Source organism: Coregonus lavaretus, assembly GCF_964263955.1.
Source record: "Coregonus lavaretus genome assembly, chromosome: 13".
Classification (NCBI taxonomy): Eukaryota; Metazoa; Chordata; class Actinopteri; order Salmoniformes; family Salmonidae; genus Coregonus; species Coregonus lavaretus.
In genome coordinates, this window is record NC_140000.1 from 1,986,124 (window position 1) to 2,007,093 (window position 20,970).

Below are 20,970 nucleotides of genomic sequence, written 5' to 3' on the forward strand. Positions count from 1 at the left end.
GCCAACAAAGGGTATATAACAAAGTATTGAGAAACTTTTGTTATTGACCAAATACTTATTTTCCACCATAATTTGCAAATAAATTCATAAAAAATCCTACAATGTGATTTTCTGGATTTTTTTCCCTCATTTTGTCTGTCATAGTTGACGTGTACCTATGATGAAAATTACAGGCCTCTCTCATCTTTTTAAGTGGGAGAACTTGCACAATTGGTGTCTGACTAAATACTTATTTTCCCCACTGTAGCAGAGGTAAAGAGCTGAACACATGTTAACTGATCTATAACAGGGGTAAAGAGCTGAACACATGTTAACTGATCTATAGGATGGGTAAAGAGCTGAACACATGTTAACTGATCTATAGGATGGGTAAAGAGCTGAACACATGTTAACTGATCTATAGGATGGGTAAAGAGCTGAACACAGGTTAACTGATCTATAGCAGAGGTAAAGAGCTGAACACATGTTAACTGATCTATAGGATGGGTAAAGAGCTGAACACATGTTAACTGATATATAGCAGAGGTAAAGAGCTGAACACATGTTAACTGATCTATAGGATGGGTAAAGAGCTGAACACAGGTTAACTGATCTATAGCAGAGGTAAAGAGCTGAACACATGTTAACTGATCTATAAGATGGGTAAAGAGCTGAACACATGTTAACTGATATATAGGATGGGTAAAGAGCTGAACACATGTTAACTGATCTATAGGATGGGTAAAGAGCTGAACACATGTTAACTGATCTATAGCAGAGGTAAAGAGCTGAACACATGTTAACTGATTTATAGCAGGGGTAAACAGCTGAATCAAAAAATACATCTTGTTTATTTCAACCCTGTCCAGAAATTTAAAATATCACTTAAGTTTGTTATTATTGATTCCCAACTTTTCGAATCGATACAGATTCCCTCAATCGACTAATGGAACTCATCCTTACCTGAGAGGGGGGCGGGAGGAGGAGGAGGAGGAGGAGGGGTCCAGGGAGCTGTGGGTGCTGGAGCCGGCCAGGGAGGCACCACGGGACTCATAGGACTTCATATAGAGCTTAGTTAACATACCCTGCCAGCCTGGCTGACGGGCCAGCTGACGAACACAGTCCTCACTGTTGTAGATCAGGTTGAAGAGCTGGGAGAGGGAGAGAGAGAGAAGCGAGGTTTACTATCTACTTCACTTGCTTTGGCAATGTTAACATACGTTTCCCATGCCAATAAAGCCCTTAAATTGAATTGAATTGAATTGAGAGAGAGAGAGAGAGAGAGAGAGAGAGAGGAAAACAGGCAACAATCAAGCCTTTATCTGCCCAATAGTCTATACCTTTAGCTTAAATTGTACTATACTTAGTAATGACCTGAGTGAATGTAAAGATGTACAGCGGAGAGGAAAGAGGACAGCAGAGAGTAAAGATGCCAGCGGGGGGGAAAGAGAACAGCGGAGGAGAAAGAGAGCAGCGGAGGGGAAAGAGGACAGCGGAGAGGAAAGAGAGCAGCGGAGGGGAAAGAGGACAGCGGAGAGGAAAGAGGACAGCGGAGGGGAAAGAGGACAGCGGAGGGGAAAGAGGACAGCGGAGGGGAAAGAGGACAGCGGAGAGGAAAGAGGACAGCGGAGGGGAAAGAGGACAGCGGAGGGGAAAGAGGACTAGAGTAGGTAGGGACTGACCTTGCGACAGACGTCCAGACGGACAGTGAGCTCAGCACGGTGGGACAGATAAACCACAGCCAGCAGGTCTCTGAAGTTAGGAGTGGCATCTAGACAAAACAATGAGATTCAGCAGGACACAGTAAATGATATCCCCTATAGGGATACATACTATAGGAGCAACAAGGAGAGGGGTTATAGTTGTTGACATTTCAGCTCTAAAGCCTTTCTGAAGACTAGCCATCAATACAATAATAAAATTCATTGTAAAATGATGACTGTACAGACAAACAGGCCAAAAACAGACCTGCCATTTTAAATAATCATATAATAATCTGCCATTTAGCAGACGCTTTTATCCAAAGCGACTTACAGTCATGCGTGCATACATTTTTGTGTATGGGTGGTCCCGGGGATCGAACCCACTACCTTGGCGTTACAAGCGCCGTGCTCTACCAGCTGAGCTACAGAGGACTACGGACTCAGACCACGGACCAAATGGACTCATTACTTAGCAACTACATAATGTACCTCATACCTCCTTCCTCTCAGTATTCCCCTGTCTGTCCCTTCAGATGAAGTGTCCCAAATGGCACACTATTCCCTATATAGTGCACTACTTTTGACCAGAGCCCTATGGGCCCTAGTCAAAACTAGTGCACTATACAATATAAAGGGGATAGGGTGCCATTTGGGACACAGTCAGAGGCTATATCTGAGGCCTACCTGTAGCGAGGACCTGCTCGTACAGACAGCGCACGGTGGTCATGGTTACGGGGGCGTCTCCTAGGAAACAGACAAGACCCAGGTATCCAAAATCCTTCAACTTGACACGTTGCTTGGCGCGCTCAGACACTCGCTCACTCTTCAGGATCTTGAACAGAACCTGACCAATGACCAAGGGGGAGAGCAGGAGATGTGTTTGATGAGATTTCAACAACACTGACCTACGGCTCAGATAAACTAGGAAAGATGGGGAGATTGTGTATTGAGTGTATGGCTAGGTCAAACTCTGAATACAGAATGGGTATAGTTGCAGTATCTTGGGTAACTTCCCCAACATGCACAGGTTTTCCAGAAATCCTGGTTGGAGGATTCCAGATTTCCTGCTTATTTCAGGAGTTACTGGAATTTCGCAACCCCAGCAGTGGCTTTCACAAAATACTGACTGAAAGGAGGGTCTAATATGTGGCATGTTTGTAAATGTAATGTGGTGGTGTAATGGTGCGGTGGTGGTGGTGGTGTGATGGTGTAATGGTGTGGCATGGTGGTGTAATGGTGTGGTATGATGATGTGGTGGTGTAATGGTGTGGTATGGTGGTGTAATGGTGTGGTATGATGATGTGGTGGTGTACTGGTGTGGTATGGTGATGTGGTGGTGTAATGGTGTGGCATGGTGGTGTAATGGTGTGGTATGATGGTGTGATGGTGTAATGGTGTGGCATGGTGGTGTAATGGTGTGGTATGGTGATGTGGTGGTGTACTGGTGTGGTATGGTGGTGTAATGGTGTGGTATGGTGATGTGGTGTAATGGTGTGGTATGGTGGTGTGGTATGGTGGTGTAATGGTGTGTTATGGTGTGGTATGGTGATGTGGTGGTGTAATGGTGTGGTATGGCGGTGTAATGGTGTGGTATGGTATGCTGGTGTAATGGTGTGGTATGGTGGTGTGGTGGTGTGGTGGTGTAATGGTGTGGTATGGTATGGTGGTGTAATGGTGTGGTATGGTATGGTGGTGTGGTATGGTATGGTGGTGTAATGGTGTGGTATGGTGGTGTGGTGGTGTAATGGTGTGGTATGGTGGTATGGTGGTGTAATGGTGTGGTATGGTGGTGTGGTGGTGTAATGGTGTGGTATGGTGGTGTGGTGGTGTAATGGTGTGGTATGGTGGTGTAATGGTGTGGTATGGTGGTGTGGTGGTGTAATGGTGTGGTATGGTGGTGTGGTGGTGTAATGGTGTGGTGGTGTAATGGTGGTGTGGTATGGTGATGTGATGGTGTAGTAGTGTGATGTGTTGGTAGTATGATGTGGTGATGATGTGGTGGAGGTATGATGTGGTGTGGTGGTGTGATGATGTGGTGTGGTGGTATGATGCAGCAGACTGACTAACCCTGAAGACTCTCTCCCTGGCCTCGTCTCCAAATGTGTCTTTGAGCAGCAGACAGTAGAGCTGCTCTACTCCCCACTCCAACAGCACAGCCTGGACCTGCTCTCTGGGAGGGGTGTTCTTCAACAGACTGTAAACCACATCTAACGCACTCACCACCTGATGGAGAGAGAGAGAGGAGGGAGGGGGAGAGGGAGGGGGGAGAGGGAGAGGTGGGGGGAGAGAACAGGACGGTGAGAGTAAGTGATTTGGATGAATATAGGGAGTGGAGAGAGAAAGAGGGGAGAGAGGGGAAGAGAGGGGTGGGAAAGAGAGGGGAGGGGTGGGGAGAGAGGGGGAGAAAGGGGTGGGGAAGAGAGGGGAAGAGAGAGGGGGTGGGGAGAGAGGGGAAGAGAGGAGAGGGGGAGGTTGAGAGGAGAAGAGATAGAGGTGGGAGGTTGAGAGGAGGGGAGATAGAGGTGGGAGGTTGAGAAGAGGAGAGATAGAGGTGGGAGGTTGAGAAGAGGAGAGATAGAGGTGAGAGTTTGAGAGGAGGAGAGATAGAGGTGGGAGGTTGAGAAGAGGAGAGATAGAGGTGGGAGGTTGAGAAGAGGGGAGATAGAGGTGGGAGGTTGAGAAGAGGAGAGATAGAGGTGGGAGGTGGGAGGTTGAGAAGAGGAGAGATAGAGGTGGGAGGTTGAGAAGAGGAGAGATAGAGGTGGGAGGTTGAGAAGAGGGGAGATAGAGGTGGGAGGTTGAGAAGAGGAGAGATAGAGGTGGGAGGTTGAGAAGAGGAGAGATAGAGGTGGGAGGTGGGAGGTTGAGAAGAGGAGAGATAGAGGTGGGAGGTGGGAGGTTGAGAAGAGGGGAGATGCAGAGGATAGAAAGCATGAGAGAGGGAGGGAAAGAGAGGGAGGGGACATGTGTGTGGAATTACAGGGTTCAAGAGAGGACAGGGATAGATCCAAAAAGCCTCTTAATAAAGACAGGGAGTAAGTCTGTCTATGTGTGTGCGTTCATACCTGCTGCTCCTCTCCTATAGTCAGGGTGTAGGCCAAGATGCTGTGGAGCTCTTCAGGAGTAGGAGACTTGAGGAGGACGTCTCTCAGCAGAGAGAACAGAGAGATCTGAACAGTCTGCTTTTCATCAGACAGAGGACTGCCATCTTTCTCCACACTGAGAACACACAGGTAAGTAGGCGCGCGCACACACACACACACACACACACACACCACACACCGATTAACAATCAGATACTGTGCCTTGCAAAAGTATTCATCCCCCTTGGCGTTTTTCCTATTTTGTTGCATTACAACCTGTAATTTAAATTGATTTATATTTGGATTTCATGTAATGAAGGTGACGGTGTAGGCCGTCATTGTAAATAAGAATTTGTTCTTAACTGACTTGCCTAGTTAAATAAAAGGTAAAAAAAAAAAAAAAAAATGGACATACACAAAATAGTCCAAATTGGTGAAGTGAAATGAAAAAAATTACTTGTTTCAAAAAATTCAAAAAAATAAATAACTGAAAAGTGGTGCGTGCATATGTATTCACCCCCTTTGCTATGAAGCCCCTAAATAAGATCTGGTGCAACCAATTACCTTCAGAAGTCACATAATTAGTTAAAAAGTCCACCTGTGTGCAATCTAAGTGTCACATGATCTGTCACATGATCTCAGTATAAGTACACCTGTTCTGAAAGGCCCCAGAGTCTGCAACACCACTAAGCAAGGGGCACCACCAAGCAAGCGGCACCATGAAGACCAAGGAGCTCTCCAAACAGGTCAAGGACAAAGTTGTGGAGAAGAACAGATCAGGGTTGGGTTATAAAAAAATAACCGAAACTTTGAACATCCCACGGAGCACCATTAAATCCATTTTTAAAAAATTGAAAGAATATGGCACCACAACAAACCTGCCAAGAGAGGGCCGCCCACCAAAACTCACAGACCAGGCAAGGAGGGCATTAATCAGAGAGGCAACAAAGAGACCAAAGATAAGCCTGAAGGAGCTGCAAAGCACCACAACGGAGATTGGAGTATCTGTCCATAGGACCACTTTAAGCCATACTCTCCACAGAGTTGGGCTTTACGGAAGAGTGGCCAGAAAAAAGCCATTGCTTAAAGAAAAAAATAAGCAAACACGTTTGGTGTTCGCCAAAAGGCATGTGGGAGACTCCCCAAACATATGGAATAAGGTACTCTGGTCAGATGAGACTAAAATTGAGCTTTTTGGCCATCAAGGAAAATGCTATGTCTAGCGCAAACCCAACACCTCTCATCACCCCGAGAACACCATCCCCACAGTGAAGCATGGTGGTGGCAGCATCATGCTGTGGGGATGGTTTTCATCGGCAGGGACTGGGAAACTGGTCAGAATTGAAGGAATGATGGATGGCGCTAAATACAGGGACATTCTTGAGGGAAACCTGTTTCAGTCATCCAGAGATTTGAGACTGGGACGGAGGTTCACCTTCCAGCAGGACAATGACGCTAAGCATACTGCTAAAGCAACACTTGAGTGGTTTAAGGGGAAATATTTAAATGTCTTGGAATGGCCTAGTCAAAGCCCAGACCTCAATCCAATTGAGAATCTGTGGTATGACTTAAAGATTGCTGTACACCAGCGGATTCAACTTGAAGGAGCTGGAGCAGTTTTGCCTTGAAGAATGGGCAAAAATCCCTGTGGCTAGATGTGCCAAGCTTATAGAGACATACCCCAAGAGACTTGCAGCTGTAATTGCTGCAAAAGGTGGCTCTACAAAGTATTGACTTTGGGGGGGGGGGGGTAATTAGTTATGCACGCTCAAGTTCTTGTTTGTTTCACCCCAAAAAATATTTTGCATCCTCAAAGTGGTAGGCATGTTGTGTAAATCAAATGATACAAACCCCCCAAAAATCAATTTTAATTCCAGGTTGTAAGGCAACAAAATAGGAAAAATGCCAAGGGGGGTGAATACTTTCGAAAGCCACTGTATGTACATATGGAGGCATACAAACAACAGAGACATCCACATGTACATAAATCTATCATACATTTTTTTGCCATCTAGATTTTAAGAAGCATAGGTAAGTCACAATTCATAATTTGTGTCATCAAGATGATGATTACCATAGTAAAGGGTTATTGAGGTACCTGGAGTGTAAAGGTTATTGAGGTACATGGAGTGTAAAGGTTATTGAGGTACCTGGAGTGTAAAGGTTATTGAGGTACCTGGAGTGTAAAGGTTATTGAGGTACCTGGAGTGTAAAGGGTTATTGAGGTAGCTGGAGTGTAAAGGGTTATTGAGGTACCTGGAGTGTAAAGGGTTATTGAGGTACCTGGAGTGTAAAGGGTTATTGAGGTACCTGTAGTGTAAAGGGTTATTGAGGTACCTGTAGTGTAAAGGGTTATTGAGGTAGCTGGAGTGTAAAGGTTTATTGAGGTACCTGGAGTGTAAAGGGTTATTGAGGTAGCTGGAGTGTAAAGGGTTATTGAGGTACCTGGAGTGTAAAGGGTTATTGAGGTAGCTGGAGTGTAAAGGGTTATTGAGGTACCTGGAGTGTAAAGGGTTATTGAGGTAGCTGGAGTGTAAAGGGTTATTGAGGTAGCTGGAGTGTAAAGGGTTATTGAGGTACCTGGAGTGTAAAGGGTTATTGAGGTACCTGGAGTGTAAAGGGTTATTGAGGTACCTGGAGTGTAAAGGGTTATTGAGGTACCTGTAGTGTAAAGGGTTATTGAGGTACCTGTAGTGTAAAGGGTTATTGAGGTACCTGGAGTGTAAAGGGTTATTGAGGTACCTGTAGTGTGTCCGTATGGTATCCAGGATGTACTGTACTCCATACTTCTTCCTCATGCGCTGATTCCCGGCCTTGATCACAAATGACAGGTACTGGACATGGCCTTCACAGACAACACATCAATATGAGGTACTGGACATGGCCTTCACAGATAACACATCAATATGAGATACTGGACATGGCCTTCACAGATAACACATCAATATGAGATACTGGACATGGCCTTCACAGATAACACATCAATATGAGGTACTGGACATGGCCTTCACAGATAACACATCAATATGAGGTACTGGACATGGCCTTCACAGATAACACATCAATATGAGATACTGGACACGGCCTTCACAGATAACACATCAATATGAGATACTGGACATGGCCTTCACAGATAACACATCAATATGAGGTACTGGACATGGCCTTCACAGATAACACATCAATATGAGGTACTGGACATGGCCTTCACAGATAACACATCAATATGAGATACTGGACATGGCCTTCACAGATAACACATCAATATGAGATACTGGACATGGCCTTCACAGATAACACATCAATATGAGGTACTGGACATGGCCTTCAGATAACACATCATGCACATTGGTTGCGTCCCAAATAGCACCCTATCCCCTATTCCCTATTTAGTGCACTACCAAAAGTAGTGGTGCACTATTTAGGGAATAGGGTGCTATTTGGGACGCTTGTCCTTCACTTCTACAGTGAGGGAAAAAAGTATTTGATCCCCTGCTGATTTTGTATGTTTGCCCACTGACAAATAAATGATCAGTCTATAATTTTAATGGTAGGTCTATTTGAGAGACAGAATAACAACAAAAAAATCCAGAAAAACGCATGCCAAAAATGTTATAAATGTATTAGCATTTTAATGAGGGAAATAAGTATTTGACCCCCTCTCAATCAGAAAGATTTTTGGCTCCCAGGTGTCTTTTATACAGGTAGCGAGCTGAGATTAGGAGCACACTCTTAAAGGGAGTGCTCCTAATCTCAGTTTGTTACCTGTATAAAAGACACCTGTCCACAGAAGCAATCAATCAATCAGATTCCAAACTCTCCACCATGGCCAAGACCAAAGAGCTCTCCAAGGATGTCAGGGACAAGATTGTAGACCTACACAAGGCTGGAATGGGCTACAAGACCATCGCCAAGCAGCTTGGTGAGAAGGTGACAACAGCTGGTGCAATTATTCGCAAATGGAAGAAAACACAAAAGAACTGTCAATCTCCCTCGGCCTGGGGCTCCATGCAAGATCTCACCTCGTGGAGTTGCAATGATCATGAGAACGGTGAGGAATCAGCCCAGAACTACACGGGAGGATCTTGTCAATGATCTCAAGGCAGCTGGGACCATAGTCACCAAGAAAACAATTGGTAACACACTACGCCGTGAAGGACTGAAATCCTGCAGCACCCGCAAGGTCCCCCTGCTCAAGAAAGCACATATACAGGGCCGTCTGAAGTTTGCCAATGAACATCTGAATGATTCAGAGGAGAACTGGGTGAAAGTGTTGTGGTCAGATGAGACCAAAATCGAGCTCTTTGGCATCAACTCAACTCGCCATGTTTGGAGGAGGAGGAATGCTGCCTATGACCCCAAGAACACCATCCCCACTGTCAAACATGGAGGTGGAAACATTATGCTTTGGGGGTGTTTTTCTGCTAAGGGGAGAGGACAACTTCACCGCATCAAAGGGATGATGGACGGGGCCATATACCGTCAAATCTTGGGTGAGAACCTCCTTCCCTCAGCCAGGGCATTGAAAATGGGTCGTGGATGGGTATTCCAGCATGACAATGACCCAAAACACACGACCAAGGCAACAAAGGAGTGGCTCAAGAAGAAGCACATTAAGGTCCTGGAGTGGCCTAGCCAGTCTCCAGACCTTAATCCCATAGAAAATCTGTGGAGGGAGCTGAAGGTTTGAGTTGCCAAACGTCAGCCTCGAAATCTTAATGACTTGGAGAAGATCTGCAAAGAGGAGTGGAACAAAATCCCTCCTGAGATGTGTGCAAACCTGGTGGCCAACTACAAGAAACGTCTGACCTCTGTGATTGCCAACAAGGGTTTTGCCACCAAGTACTAAGTCATGTTTTGCAGAAGGTTCAAATACTTATTTCCCTCATTAAAATGCAAATCAATTTATAACATTTTTGACATGTGTTTTTCTGGATTTTTTTGTTGTCTCTCACTGTTCAAATAAACCTACCATTAAAATTATAGACTGATCATGTCTTTGTCAGTGGGCAAACGTACAAAATCAGCAGGGGATCAAATACTTTTTTCCCTCACTGTATGTTATTGACTGACAATGCAGTCTGAAAATGTACCACTGGAAAACAGCATGCATTTATATGATGTTACATGAGCACAGACTTACATCCTGGAGGGTATTGATTCATACAGTATCAGTGGGTAATAATAATGATAATGATAATATATTCCCTCTGTACCAAAGGCTTATGCCTCAGTCTGTCTCTATAAATCCCTGGGCTACTTGCATATGAAAGGGGCAGGATTAGCTTTGACAGAGCCTCTACTTGCATATGAAAGGGGCAGGGTTACCTTTGACAGAGTCTCTACATGCATATGAAAGGGGCAGTGTTACCTTTGACAGAGTCTCTACATGCATATGAAAGGGGCAGAGTTACCTTTGACAGAGTCTCTACATGCATATGAAAGGGGCAGAGTTACCTTTGACAGAGTCTCTACATGCATATGAAAGGGGCAGAGTTAGCTTTGACAGAGTCTCTACATGCATATGAAAGGGGCAGAGTTAGCTTTGACAGAGCCAACCAAAGTCTGTTGTTACTGGATTAGTCTTGCACACTGTAGGGACGACATGCTAGACATAACCCTCCCACAGATGTTTGTGCTTTAGCCAACAACTGCTCTGATGTTCAAAAGGCCTACACAACTGGCTACCAGTGGCTGACTGCTCTGATGTTCAAAGGCCTACACAACTGGCTACCAGTGGCTGACTGCTCTGATGTTCAAAAGGCCTACACAACTGGCTACCAGTGGCTGACTGCTCTGATGTTCAAAAGGCCTACACAACTGGCTACCAGTGGCTGACTGCTCTTACCCAGACACACAGCGAAGTGGCTGCTGCTCCAGATGCGGAAGTCGAACAACAGGTGCTGGTAGAGCTGCAGGAGCAACGGACTGTTGTCCTCACTGGAGACCTGCTCAAACAGGAACTGACACGCCATCAACACAGACATATCCATCATACAGCCTGGGACCTGGGGGAGGGAGAGACAGATGGGGGAGTGAGAGACAGACGGGGGAGGGAGAGACAGATGGGGGAGGGAGAGACAGACGGGGGAGGGAGAGACAGATGGGGGAGGGAGAGACAGATAGGGGAGGGAGAGACAGATAGGGGAGGGAGAGACAGATAGGGGAGGGAGAGACAGATGGGGGAGGGAGAGACAGATGGGGGAGGGAGAGACAGATAGGGGAGGGAGAGACAGACGGGGGAGGGAGAGACAGATGGGGGAGGGAGAGACAGATAGGGGAGGGAGAGACAGATGGGGGAGGGAGAGACAGATGGGGGAGGGAGAGACAGACGGGGGAGGGAGAGACAGGTGGGGGAGGGAGAGACAGATGGGGGAGGGAGAGACAGATGGGGGAGGGAGAGACAGATGGGGGAGGGAGAGACAGACGGGGGAGGGAGAGACAGATGGGGGAGGGAGAGACAGATAGGGGAGGGAGAGACAGATGGGGGAGGGAGAGACAGATGGGGGAGGGAGAGACAGATGGGGGAGGGAGAGAGTTGGGGAGAGGAGATGAGATTGTATTTTCTCTGCTTTCTGATAAATTGCTTCGTATAACATGCTCCATGTAACACGACAAGAGAAGAAGATTCAAACGTTTTACAAGATGTAGAAGTGTTTGTACTGTATCTATGCTACTGTAGGGAGAATCAGAGGTACCAAGGTCAAATGACTAAGTAAAGCAAAACTACCTGTCGTTGAGGGAGTTACTCTCAACGTGACATGGTGTGTGACAGTGTGGTACTGTGACGGGGAGTCACTGTGTGTGTGTGTGAGGGGTGTGATAGTGGGTTCATGGGGGAGTCAGTGTGACACTGCGTGCTTGTGTGTTGTGTTTGTATGCGTGTGCGCAAGTGCGTGCATGTACGAGCATACCTCAGTGTGTGTGTGTGTTTAGAGGTAATTGTATGGGATTGTTAGAGCAGGGTTTCCTAACAGGATGCTCAGCCCAGCAGTCATATATTACATCATATCCTGTCACACCACCAGCCCCACTTCCTCTACGCTCCTAGACACCACCTCTGGAATGTACTGTAGGATGATGATAGTTCTGGTCTGTACATTAGCCACTACAGTACTGTAGGATGATGATGGCTCTGGTCTGTACATTAGCCACTACAGTACTGTAGGATGATGATGGTTCTGGTCTGTACATTAGCCACTACAGTACTGTAGGATGATGATGGTTCTGGTCTGTACATTAGCCACTACAGTACTGTAGGATGATGATGGTTCTGGTCTGTACATTAGCCACTACAGTACTGTAGGATGATGATGGTTCTGGTCTGTACATTAGCCACTACAGTACTGTAGGATGATGATGGTTCTGGTCTGTACATTAGTCACTACAGTACTGTAGGATGATGATGGCTCGGGTCTGTACATTAGCCACTACAGTACTGTAGGATGATGATGGTTCTGGTCTGTACATTAGCCACTACAGTACTGTAGGATGATGATGGCTCGGGTCTGTACATTAGCCACTACAGTACTGTAGGATGATGATGGCTCGGGTCTGTACATTAGCCACTACAGTACTGTAGGATGATGATGGTTCTGGTCTGTACATTAGCCACTACAGTACTGTAGGATGATGATGGTTCTGGTCTGTACATTAGCCACTACAGTACTGTAGGATGATGATGGCTCTGGTCTGTACATTAGCCACTACAGTACTGTAGGATGATGATGGTTCTGGTCTGTACATTAGCCACTACAGTACTGTAGGATGATGATGGTTCTGGTCTGTACATTAGCCACTACAGTACTGTAGGATGATGATGGTTCTGGTCTGTACATTAGCCACTACAGTACTGTAGGATGATGATGGTTCTGGTCTGTACATTAGCCACTACAGTACTGTAGGATGATGATAGTTCTGGTCTGTACATTAGCCACTACACACAATAACGTGACCCAGGTTTTAGCTGCTGTAATGGGCCAGTACCTTAGTGAGCATGGCTCCTATAATGGGCCAGTACCTTAGTGAGCATGGCTCCTATAATGGGCCAGTACCTTAGTGAGCATGGCTCCTAGAATGGGCCAATACCTTAGTGAGCATGGCTCCTATAATGGGCCAATACCTTAGTGAGCATGGCTCCTAGAATGGGCCAGTACCTTAGTAAGCATGGCTCCTGTAATGGGCCAGTACCTTAGTAAGCATGGCTCCTGTAATGGGCCAGTACCTTAGTGAGCATGGCTCCTGTAATGGACAGTACCTTAGTGAACATGGCTCCTATAATGGGCCAGTACCTTAGTGAGCATGGCTCCTATAATGGGCCAGTACCTTAGTGAGCATGGCTCCTATAAAATGGGCCAGTACCTTAGTGAGCATGGCTCCTGTAATGGGCCAGTACCTTAGTGAGCATGGCTCCTGTAATGGGACAGTACCTTAGTGAGCATGGCTCCTATAATGCTGGGTCCGTGGCAGTTCAGTAGGCTCTCCTGGTTGACAGGGTGATGACGAATCAGATTCTTCACCATCAGCAGGAAGGCTGCTACACTGTTCCTCTCCAGCCGACCATCTGAGACACACACACACACACACACACACACACACACACACACACACACACACACACACACACTAAGTTCAATTATGTAAAATAAGGCTATTGAGTACGATAGCGCTTCATCAGTGTTCATTCATGGAGCACCATTTCCACAATGAAAATGTCCCACCCATGTCCAAACTACTGAGTTCAATCAGTATTCCCAGTAACATTGTGCTTTAACACCCACTGACCTTGCAAAGGATGTTAATTAAGCAATAAGGCCAGAGGGGATGTGGAACACTACATTACCAAAAGTATGTGGACACCTGCTCGTCGAACATCTCATTACAAAATCATGGGCATTAATATGGAGTTGGTCCCCCCTTTGATGCTATAACAGCCTCCAATCTTCTGGGAAGGCTTTCCACTAGATGTTGGAACATTGCTTCCATTCAGCTACAAGAACATTAGTGAGGTCGGGCACTGATGTTGGACGATTAGGCCTGGCTCGCAGTCGACGTTCCAATTCATCCCAAAGGTGTTCGATGGGGTTGAGGTCAGAGCTCTGTGCAGGCCAGTCAAGTTCTTCCCCACCGATCTCGACAAACCATTTCTGTATGGACCTCGTTTTGTGCACGGGGGCATTGTCATGCTGAAACAGGAAAGGGCCTTCCCCAAAATGTTGCCATAAATTTGGAAGCACAGAATCGTCTAGAATGTCATTGTATACTGTAGCATTAAGATTTCCCTTCACTGGAACTAAGTGGCCTGGCCCGAACCATGAAAAACAGCCTCAGACCATTATTCCTCCTCCACCAAACTTTACAGTTGTCACTATGATTTGGGGCAGGTAGCGTTCTCCTGGCATCCGCCAAACCCAGATTCGTCCGTCGGACTGCCAGATGGTGCAGCGTGATTCATCACTCCAGAGAACGCGTTTCCACTGCTCCAGTGTCCAATGGCGGCGAGCTTTACACCACTCCAGCCGATGCTTGGCATTGCGCATGGTGATCTTAGGCTTGTGTGCGGCTGCTCAGCCATGGAAACCCATTTTATGAAGCTCCCGACGAACAGTTCTTGTTCTGACGTTGCGTCCAGAGGCAACTCAGTAGTGAGTGTTTCAGCCAAGGACAGACAATTTTTACGCGCTACGCGCTTCAGCACTCGGTGGTCCCGTTGTGTGAGCTTGTGTGGCCAACCACTTCGCGGCTGAGCCGTTGTTGCTCTTAGACGTTTCCACTTCACAATAGGGCAGAAATTTGACGAACGGACTTGTTGGAAAGGTGGCATCCTATGACAGTGTCACATTGAAAGTCACTGAGCTCTTCAGTAAGGCCATTCTACTGCCAATATTTGTCTATGGAGATTGCATGGCTGTGTGCTCGATTTTATACTGAAATAGCCGAATCCACTAATTTGAAGGGGTGTCCACATACTTTTGTATATATTGGCCATCATAAACTGGGTGGTTCGAGCCCTGAATGCTGATTGGCTGAAAGCCATGGTATGACTAAACATTTATTTTTCCTGCTCTAATTACGTTGGTAACCAGTTTATAATAGCAATAAGGCACCCCGGGGGTTTCTGGTATATGGCCAATATACCACCGCTAAGGGCTGTTCTTAGGCACAACCCAAAGCGGAGTGCAGCCTGGATACAGCCCTTAGCCGTGGTATATTGGCCATATACCAGAAACCCCCGAGGTGCCTTATTGCTATTATAAACTGGTCACCAAGGTAATTAGAGCAGTAAACAAGTATACCTGTGGTTATGATTGTCTGATATACACACGACTGCAATGCTGTTTCCGCCAATCAACATCCTGGAATCAAACTACCCAGTTTATAATACAGTATAATATCTGTCTCTCTATTGTCTCCAACACACACATACAGGAGTACACACACACACACTGTACTGGCTACTGACCAGAGGACCTGCCCAGTGGCAGCAGCATGTCGACAGGCCCCCGGGAGGAGCTAGAGGTTAGTTCTGGTCCCAGCAGGTCTGATGTCTCCTGACCTCCTCCCTCCGCCTGCTCTGCCTCACACACCTGTTCCAGGAGGGGCAGCAGCACCCCCATGCCCCCCACCGTGTTCAACACATCCTACAGGGATACACACACCACACACACACACACACACACACACACACACACACACACACACAGTCACTCAAAGTCTTGTCACTCAAGGCACAGTGATGTTGTAAGACCCAGGTCAAACTAGTTTACTGAGCTCTTGGTTAACAAAGACAGTAGCAACTGTTGGAGAATGAGGATCAACACACCTTGATGTCCCAGTTCACCACCCTGTGGCCTGTCAGTCTGCCATCATACTGGAGGTTAGGAGACAGGTCCACACAGATCTGACTCTTGAAGGCCTGAGACAAAATACACGTGTTTTAATGACATTGTTACTACCTGCTGTTACTACAGCGTTACTACCTGTTAGTACAGTGTTACTACCTGTTGTTAGTACAGTGTTACTACCTGTTGTTACTACAGCCTTACTACCTGTTGTTAGTACAGTGTTACTACCTGTTGTTACTACAGCGTTACTACATGTTGTTAGTACAGTGTTACTACCTGTTAGTACAGCGTTACTACCTGCTGTTACTACAGCCTTACTACCTGTTGTTAGTACAGTGTTGCTACCTGTTAGTACAGTGTTACTACCTGTTGTTAGTACAGTGTTACTACCTGTTGTTAGTACAGTGTTACTACCTGTTAGTACAGTGTTACTACCTGTTGTTACTACAGCCTTACTACCTGTTGTTAGTACAGTGTTACTACCTGTTGTTACTACAGCGTTACTACCTGTTGTTAGTACAGTGTTACTACCCGTTAGTACAGCGTTACTACCTGCTGTTACTACAGCCATACTACTTGTTGTTAGTACAGTGTTGCTACCTGTTAGTACAGTGTTACTACCTGTTGTTAGTACAGTGTTACTACCTGTTGTTAGTACAGTGTTACTACCTGTTGTTAGTACTGTGTTACTACCTGTTGTTAGTACAACGTTACTACCTGTTGTTAGTACAACGTTACTACCTGTTGTTAGTACAGCGTTACTACCTGTTGTTACTACCTGTTGTTACTACTGCGTTACTACCTGTTGTTACTACTGCGTTACTACCTGTTGTTACTACAGCACTACTACCTGTTGTTACTACCTGAATGTTACTACAGCGTTGCTACCTGTTGTTACTACCTGTTGTTACTACAGCGTTACTACATGTTGTTACTACAGCGTTACTACCTGTTGTTACTACAGCGTTACTACCTGTTGTTACTACTGCGTTACTACCTGTTGTTACTACTGCGTTACTACCTGTTACTACAGCGTTACTACCTGTTGTTACTACCTGTTGTTAGTACAGCGTTACTACCTGTTGTTAGTACAGCGTTACTACCTGTTGTTACTACAGCATTACTACCTGCTGTTACTATAGCGTTACTACCTGTTGTTACTACAAAGTTACTACCTGTTGTTACTACAGCGTTACTACCTGTTGTTACTACAGCGTTACTACCTGTTGTTACTACAGCACTACTACATGTTGTTACTACCTGTTGTTACTACAGTGTTACTACCTGTTACTACAGCGTTACTACCTGTTGTTACTACAGCGTTACTACCTGTTGTTACTACAGTGTTACTACCTGTTGTTACTACAGCGTTACTACCTGTTGTTACTACAGCGTTACTACCTGTTGTTACTACCTGTTACTACAGCGTTACTACCTGTTGTTACTACAGCGTTACTACCTGTTGTTACTACAGCGTTACTACCTGTTGTTACTACAGTGTTACTACATGTTGTTACTACAGACTTACTACCTGTTGTTAGTACAGTGTTACTACCTGTTGTTACTACAGCGTTACTACCTGTTGTTAGTACAGTGTTACTACCTGTTAGTACAGCGTTACTACCTGCTGTTACTACAGCCTTACTACCTGTTGTTAGTACAGTGTTTCTACCTGTTAGTACAGTGTTACTACCTGTTGTTAGTACAGTGTTACTACCTGTTGTTAGTACTGTGTTACTACCTGTTGTTAGTACAACGTTACTACCTGTTGTTAGTACAGCATTACTACCTGTTGTTACTACCTGTTGTTACTACTGTGTTACTACCTGTTGTTAGTACAATGTTACTACCTGTTGTTAGTACAATGTTACTACATGTTGTTAGTACAGCGTTACTACCTGTTGTTACTACCTGTTGTTACTACTGCGTTACTACCTGTTGTTACTACTGCGTTACTACCTGTTGTTACTACTGTGTTACTACATGTTGTTACTACTGCGTTACTACCTGTTGTTACTACTGCGTTACTACCTGTTGTTACTACAGCACTACTACCTGTTGTTACTACCTGTTGTTACTACAGCGTTGCTACCTGTTGTTACTACCTGTTGTTACTACAGCGTTACTACATGTTGTTACTACAGCGTTACTACCTGTTGTTACTACAGCGTTACTACCTGTTGTTACTACTGCGTTACTACCTGTTGTTAGTACAGCGTTACTACCTGTTACTACAGCGTTACTACCTGTTGTTACTACCTGTTGTTAGTACAGCGTTACTACCTGTTGTTAGTACAGCGTTACTACCTGTTGTTACTACAGCGTTACTACCTGCTGTTACTACAGCGTTACTACCTGTTGTTACTACAGCGTTACTACCTGTTGTTACTACAGCGTTACTACCTGTTGTTACTACAGCGTTACTACCTGTTGTTACTACAGCGTTACTACCTGTTGTTACTACAGCATTACTACCTGTTGTTACTACAGCGTTACTACCTGTTGTTACTACAGCACTACTACCTGTTGTTACTACCTGTTGTTACTACAGTGTTAGTACCTGTTACTACAGCGTTACTACCTGTTGTTACTACAGCGTTACTACCTGTTGTTACTACATCGTTACTACCTGTTGTTACTACAGCGTTACTACCTGTTGTTACTACCTGTTGTTACTACAGCGTTACTACCTGTTGTTACTACATCGTTACTACCTGTTGTTACTACAGTGTTACTACCTGTTGTTACTACAGCGTTACTACCTGTTGTTACTACAGAGTTACTACCTGTTGTTAGTACCTGTTGTTAGTACAGCGTTACTACCTGTTGTTACTACAGCGTTACTACCTGTTGTTACTACAGCATTACTACCTGTTGTTACTACAGCGTTACTACCTGTTGTTACTACAGCGTTACTACCTGTTGTTAGTACCTGTTGTTAGTACAGCGTTACTACCTGTTACTACTGCGTTACTACCTGTTGTTACTACAGCACTACTACATGTTGTTACTACAGCACTACTACCTGTTGTTACTACCTGTTGTTAGTACAGCGTTACTACCTGTTGTTACTACAGCGTTACTACCTGTTGTTACTACATGCTGTTACTACAGCGTTACTACCTGTTGTTACTACAGCATTATTACCCGTTGTTACTACAGCGTTACTACCTGTTGTTACTACAGCGTTACTACAGCGTTACTACCTGTTGTTACTACAGCGTTACTATCTGTTGTTACTACAGCGTTACTACCTGTTGTTACTACAGCATTATTACCCGTTGTTACTACAGCGTTACTACCTGTTGTTACTACAGCGTTACTACAGCGTTACTACCTGTTGTTACTACAGCGTTACTACCTGTTGTTACTACAGCGTTACTACCTGTTAGTACAGCATTACTACATGTTGTTACTACAGCATTACTACCAGTTGTTACTACCTGTTAGTACAGTGTTACTACCTGTTACTACAGTGTTACTACAGTGGTACTACCTGTTGTTACTACATGTTGTTACTACAGCATTACTACAGCATTACTACCTGTTGTTACTACCTGTTACTACAGCGTTACTACCTGTTGTTACTACAGCGTTACTACCTGTTACTACAGCGTTACTACCTGTTAGTACAGTATTACTACCTGTTAGTACAGCGTTACTACCTGTTAGTACAGCGTTACTACCTGTTAGTACAGCGTTACTACCTGTTGTTACTACAGCGTGACTACAGTGTTACTACATGTTATTACTACAGCATTACTACCTGTTGTTACTACAGCGTTACTACCTGTTGTTACTACCTGTTGATACTACAGTGTTACAACCTGTTGTTACTACAGCGTTGTTACCTGTTGTTACTACAGCGTTACTACCTGTTAGTACAGCGTGACTACCTGTTGTTAGTACAGCGTGACTACCTATTGTTACTACCTATTGTTATTACAGCGTTACTACCTGTTAGTACAGCGTTACTACCTGTTGTTAGTACAGCGTTACTACCTGTTGTTACTACAGCCTTACTACCTGTTAGTACAGCGTTACTACCTGTTGTTAGTACAGCGTTACTACCTGTTGTTACTACAGCATTACTACCTGTTGTTAGTACAGCGTTACTACCTGTTGTTAGTACAGCGTTACTACCTGTTGTTACTACAGCACTACTACCTGTTGTTACTACCTGTTGTTACTACAGCGTTACTACCTGTTGTTACTACCTGTTGATACTACAGTGTTACAACCTGTTGTTACTACAACGTTGTTACCTGTTGTTACTACAGCGTTACTACCTGTTAGTACAGCGTGACTACCTATTGTTAGTACAGCGTTACTACCTATTGTTAGTACAGCGTTACTACCTGTTGTTAGTACAGCGTTACTACCTGTTGTTAGTACAGCGTTACTACCTGTTGTTACTACAGCGTTACTACATGTTGTTACTACAGCATTACTACCTGTTGTTACTACAGCGTTACTACCTGTTGTTACTACTGCGTTACTACCTGTTGTTAGTACAGCGTTACTACCTGTTACTACAGCGTTACTACCTGTTGTTACTACCTGTTGTTAGTACAGCGTTACTACCTGTTGTTAGTACAGCGTTACTACCTGTTGTTACTACAGCGTTACTACCTGCTGTTACTACAGTGTTACTACCTGTTGTTACTACAGCGTTACTACCTGTTGTTACTACAGCGTTACTACCTGTTGTTACTACAGCGTTACTACCTGTTGTTACTACAGCATTACTACCTGTTGTTACTACAGCGTTACTACCTGTTGTTACTACAGCACTACTACCTGTTGTTACTACCTGTTGTTACTAAAGTGTTAGTACCTGTTACTACAGCGTTACTACCTGTTGTTACTACAGCGTTACTACCTGTTGTTACTACCTGTTGTTACTACAGCGTTACTACCTGTTGTTACTACCTGTTGTTACTACAGCGTTACTACCTGTTGTTACTACAGCGTTACTACCTGTTGTTACTACAGCGTTACTACCTGTTGTTACTACAGAGTTACTACCTGTTGTTAGTACCTGTTGTTAGTACAGCGTTACTACCTGTTGTTACTACTGCGTTACTACCTGTTGTTACTACAGCACTACTACCTGTTGTTACTACAGCACTACTACCCGTTGTTACTACCTGTTGTTAGTACAGCGTTACTACCTGTTGTTACTACAGCGTTACTACCTGTTGTTACTACATGCTGTTACTACAGCGTTACTACCTGTTGTTACTACAGCATTATTACCCGTTGTTACTACAGCGTTACTACCTGTTGTTACTACAGCGTTACTACAGCGTTACTACCTGTTGTTACTACAGCGTTACTACCTGTTGTTACTACAGCGTT

General features: G+C 44.9%; 1 protein-coding gene across 1 annotated transcript in view; it reads right to left on the reverse strand.

The window, feature by feature from the left end:
• LOC311139715 (neurobeachin-like protein 2) overlaps positions 1-20,970 on the reverse strand; it is a 99,663-nt gene that overhangs the window by 26,841 nt on the left and 51,852 nt on the right. Inside the window, exons 20-29 of the mRNA XM_084174637.1 lie at positions 15,588-15,680; positions 15,228-15,405; positions 13,195-13,328; positions 10,614-10,773; positions 7,508-7,610; positions 4,748-4,901; positions 3,750-3,905; positions 2,367-2,526; positions 1,662-1,750; positions 943-1,130 (exon numbers count right to left, since the gene is read on the reverse strand). Of these exons, the coding sequence (XP_084030763.1) occupies positions 943-1,130; positions 1,662-1,750; positions 2,367-2,526; positions 3,750-3,905; positions 4,748-4,901; positions 7,508-7,610; positions 10,614-10,773; positions 13,195-13,328; positions 15,228-15,405; positions 15,588-15,680 (1,415 nt within the window). The remainder of the gene's footprint in view (positions 1-942; positions 1,131-1,661; positions 1,751-2,366; positions 2,527-3,749; positions 3,906-4,747; positions 4,902-7,507; positions 7,611-10,613; positions 10,774-13,194; positions 13,329-15,227; positions 15,406-15,587; positions 15,681-20,970) is intronic.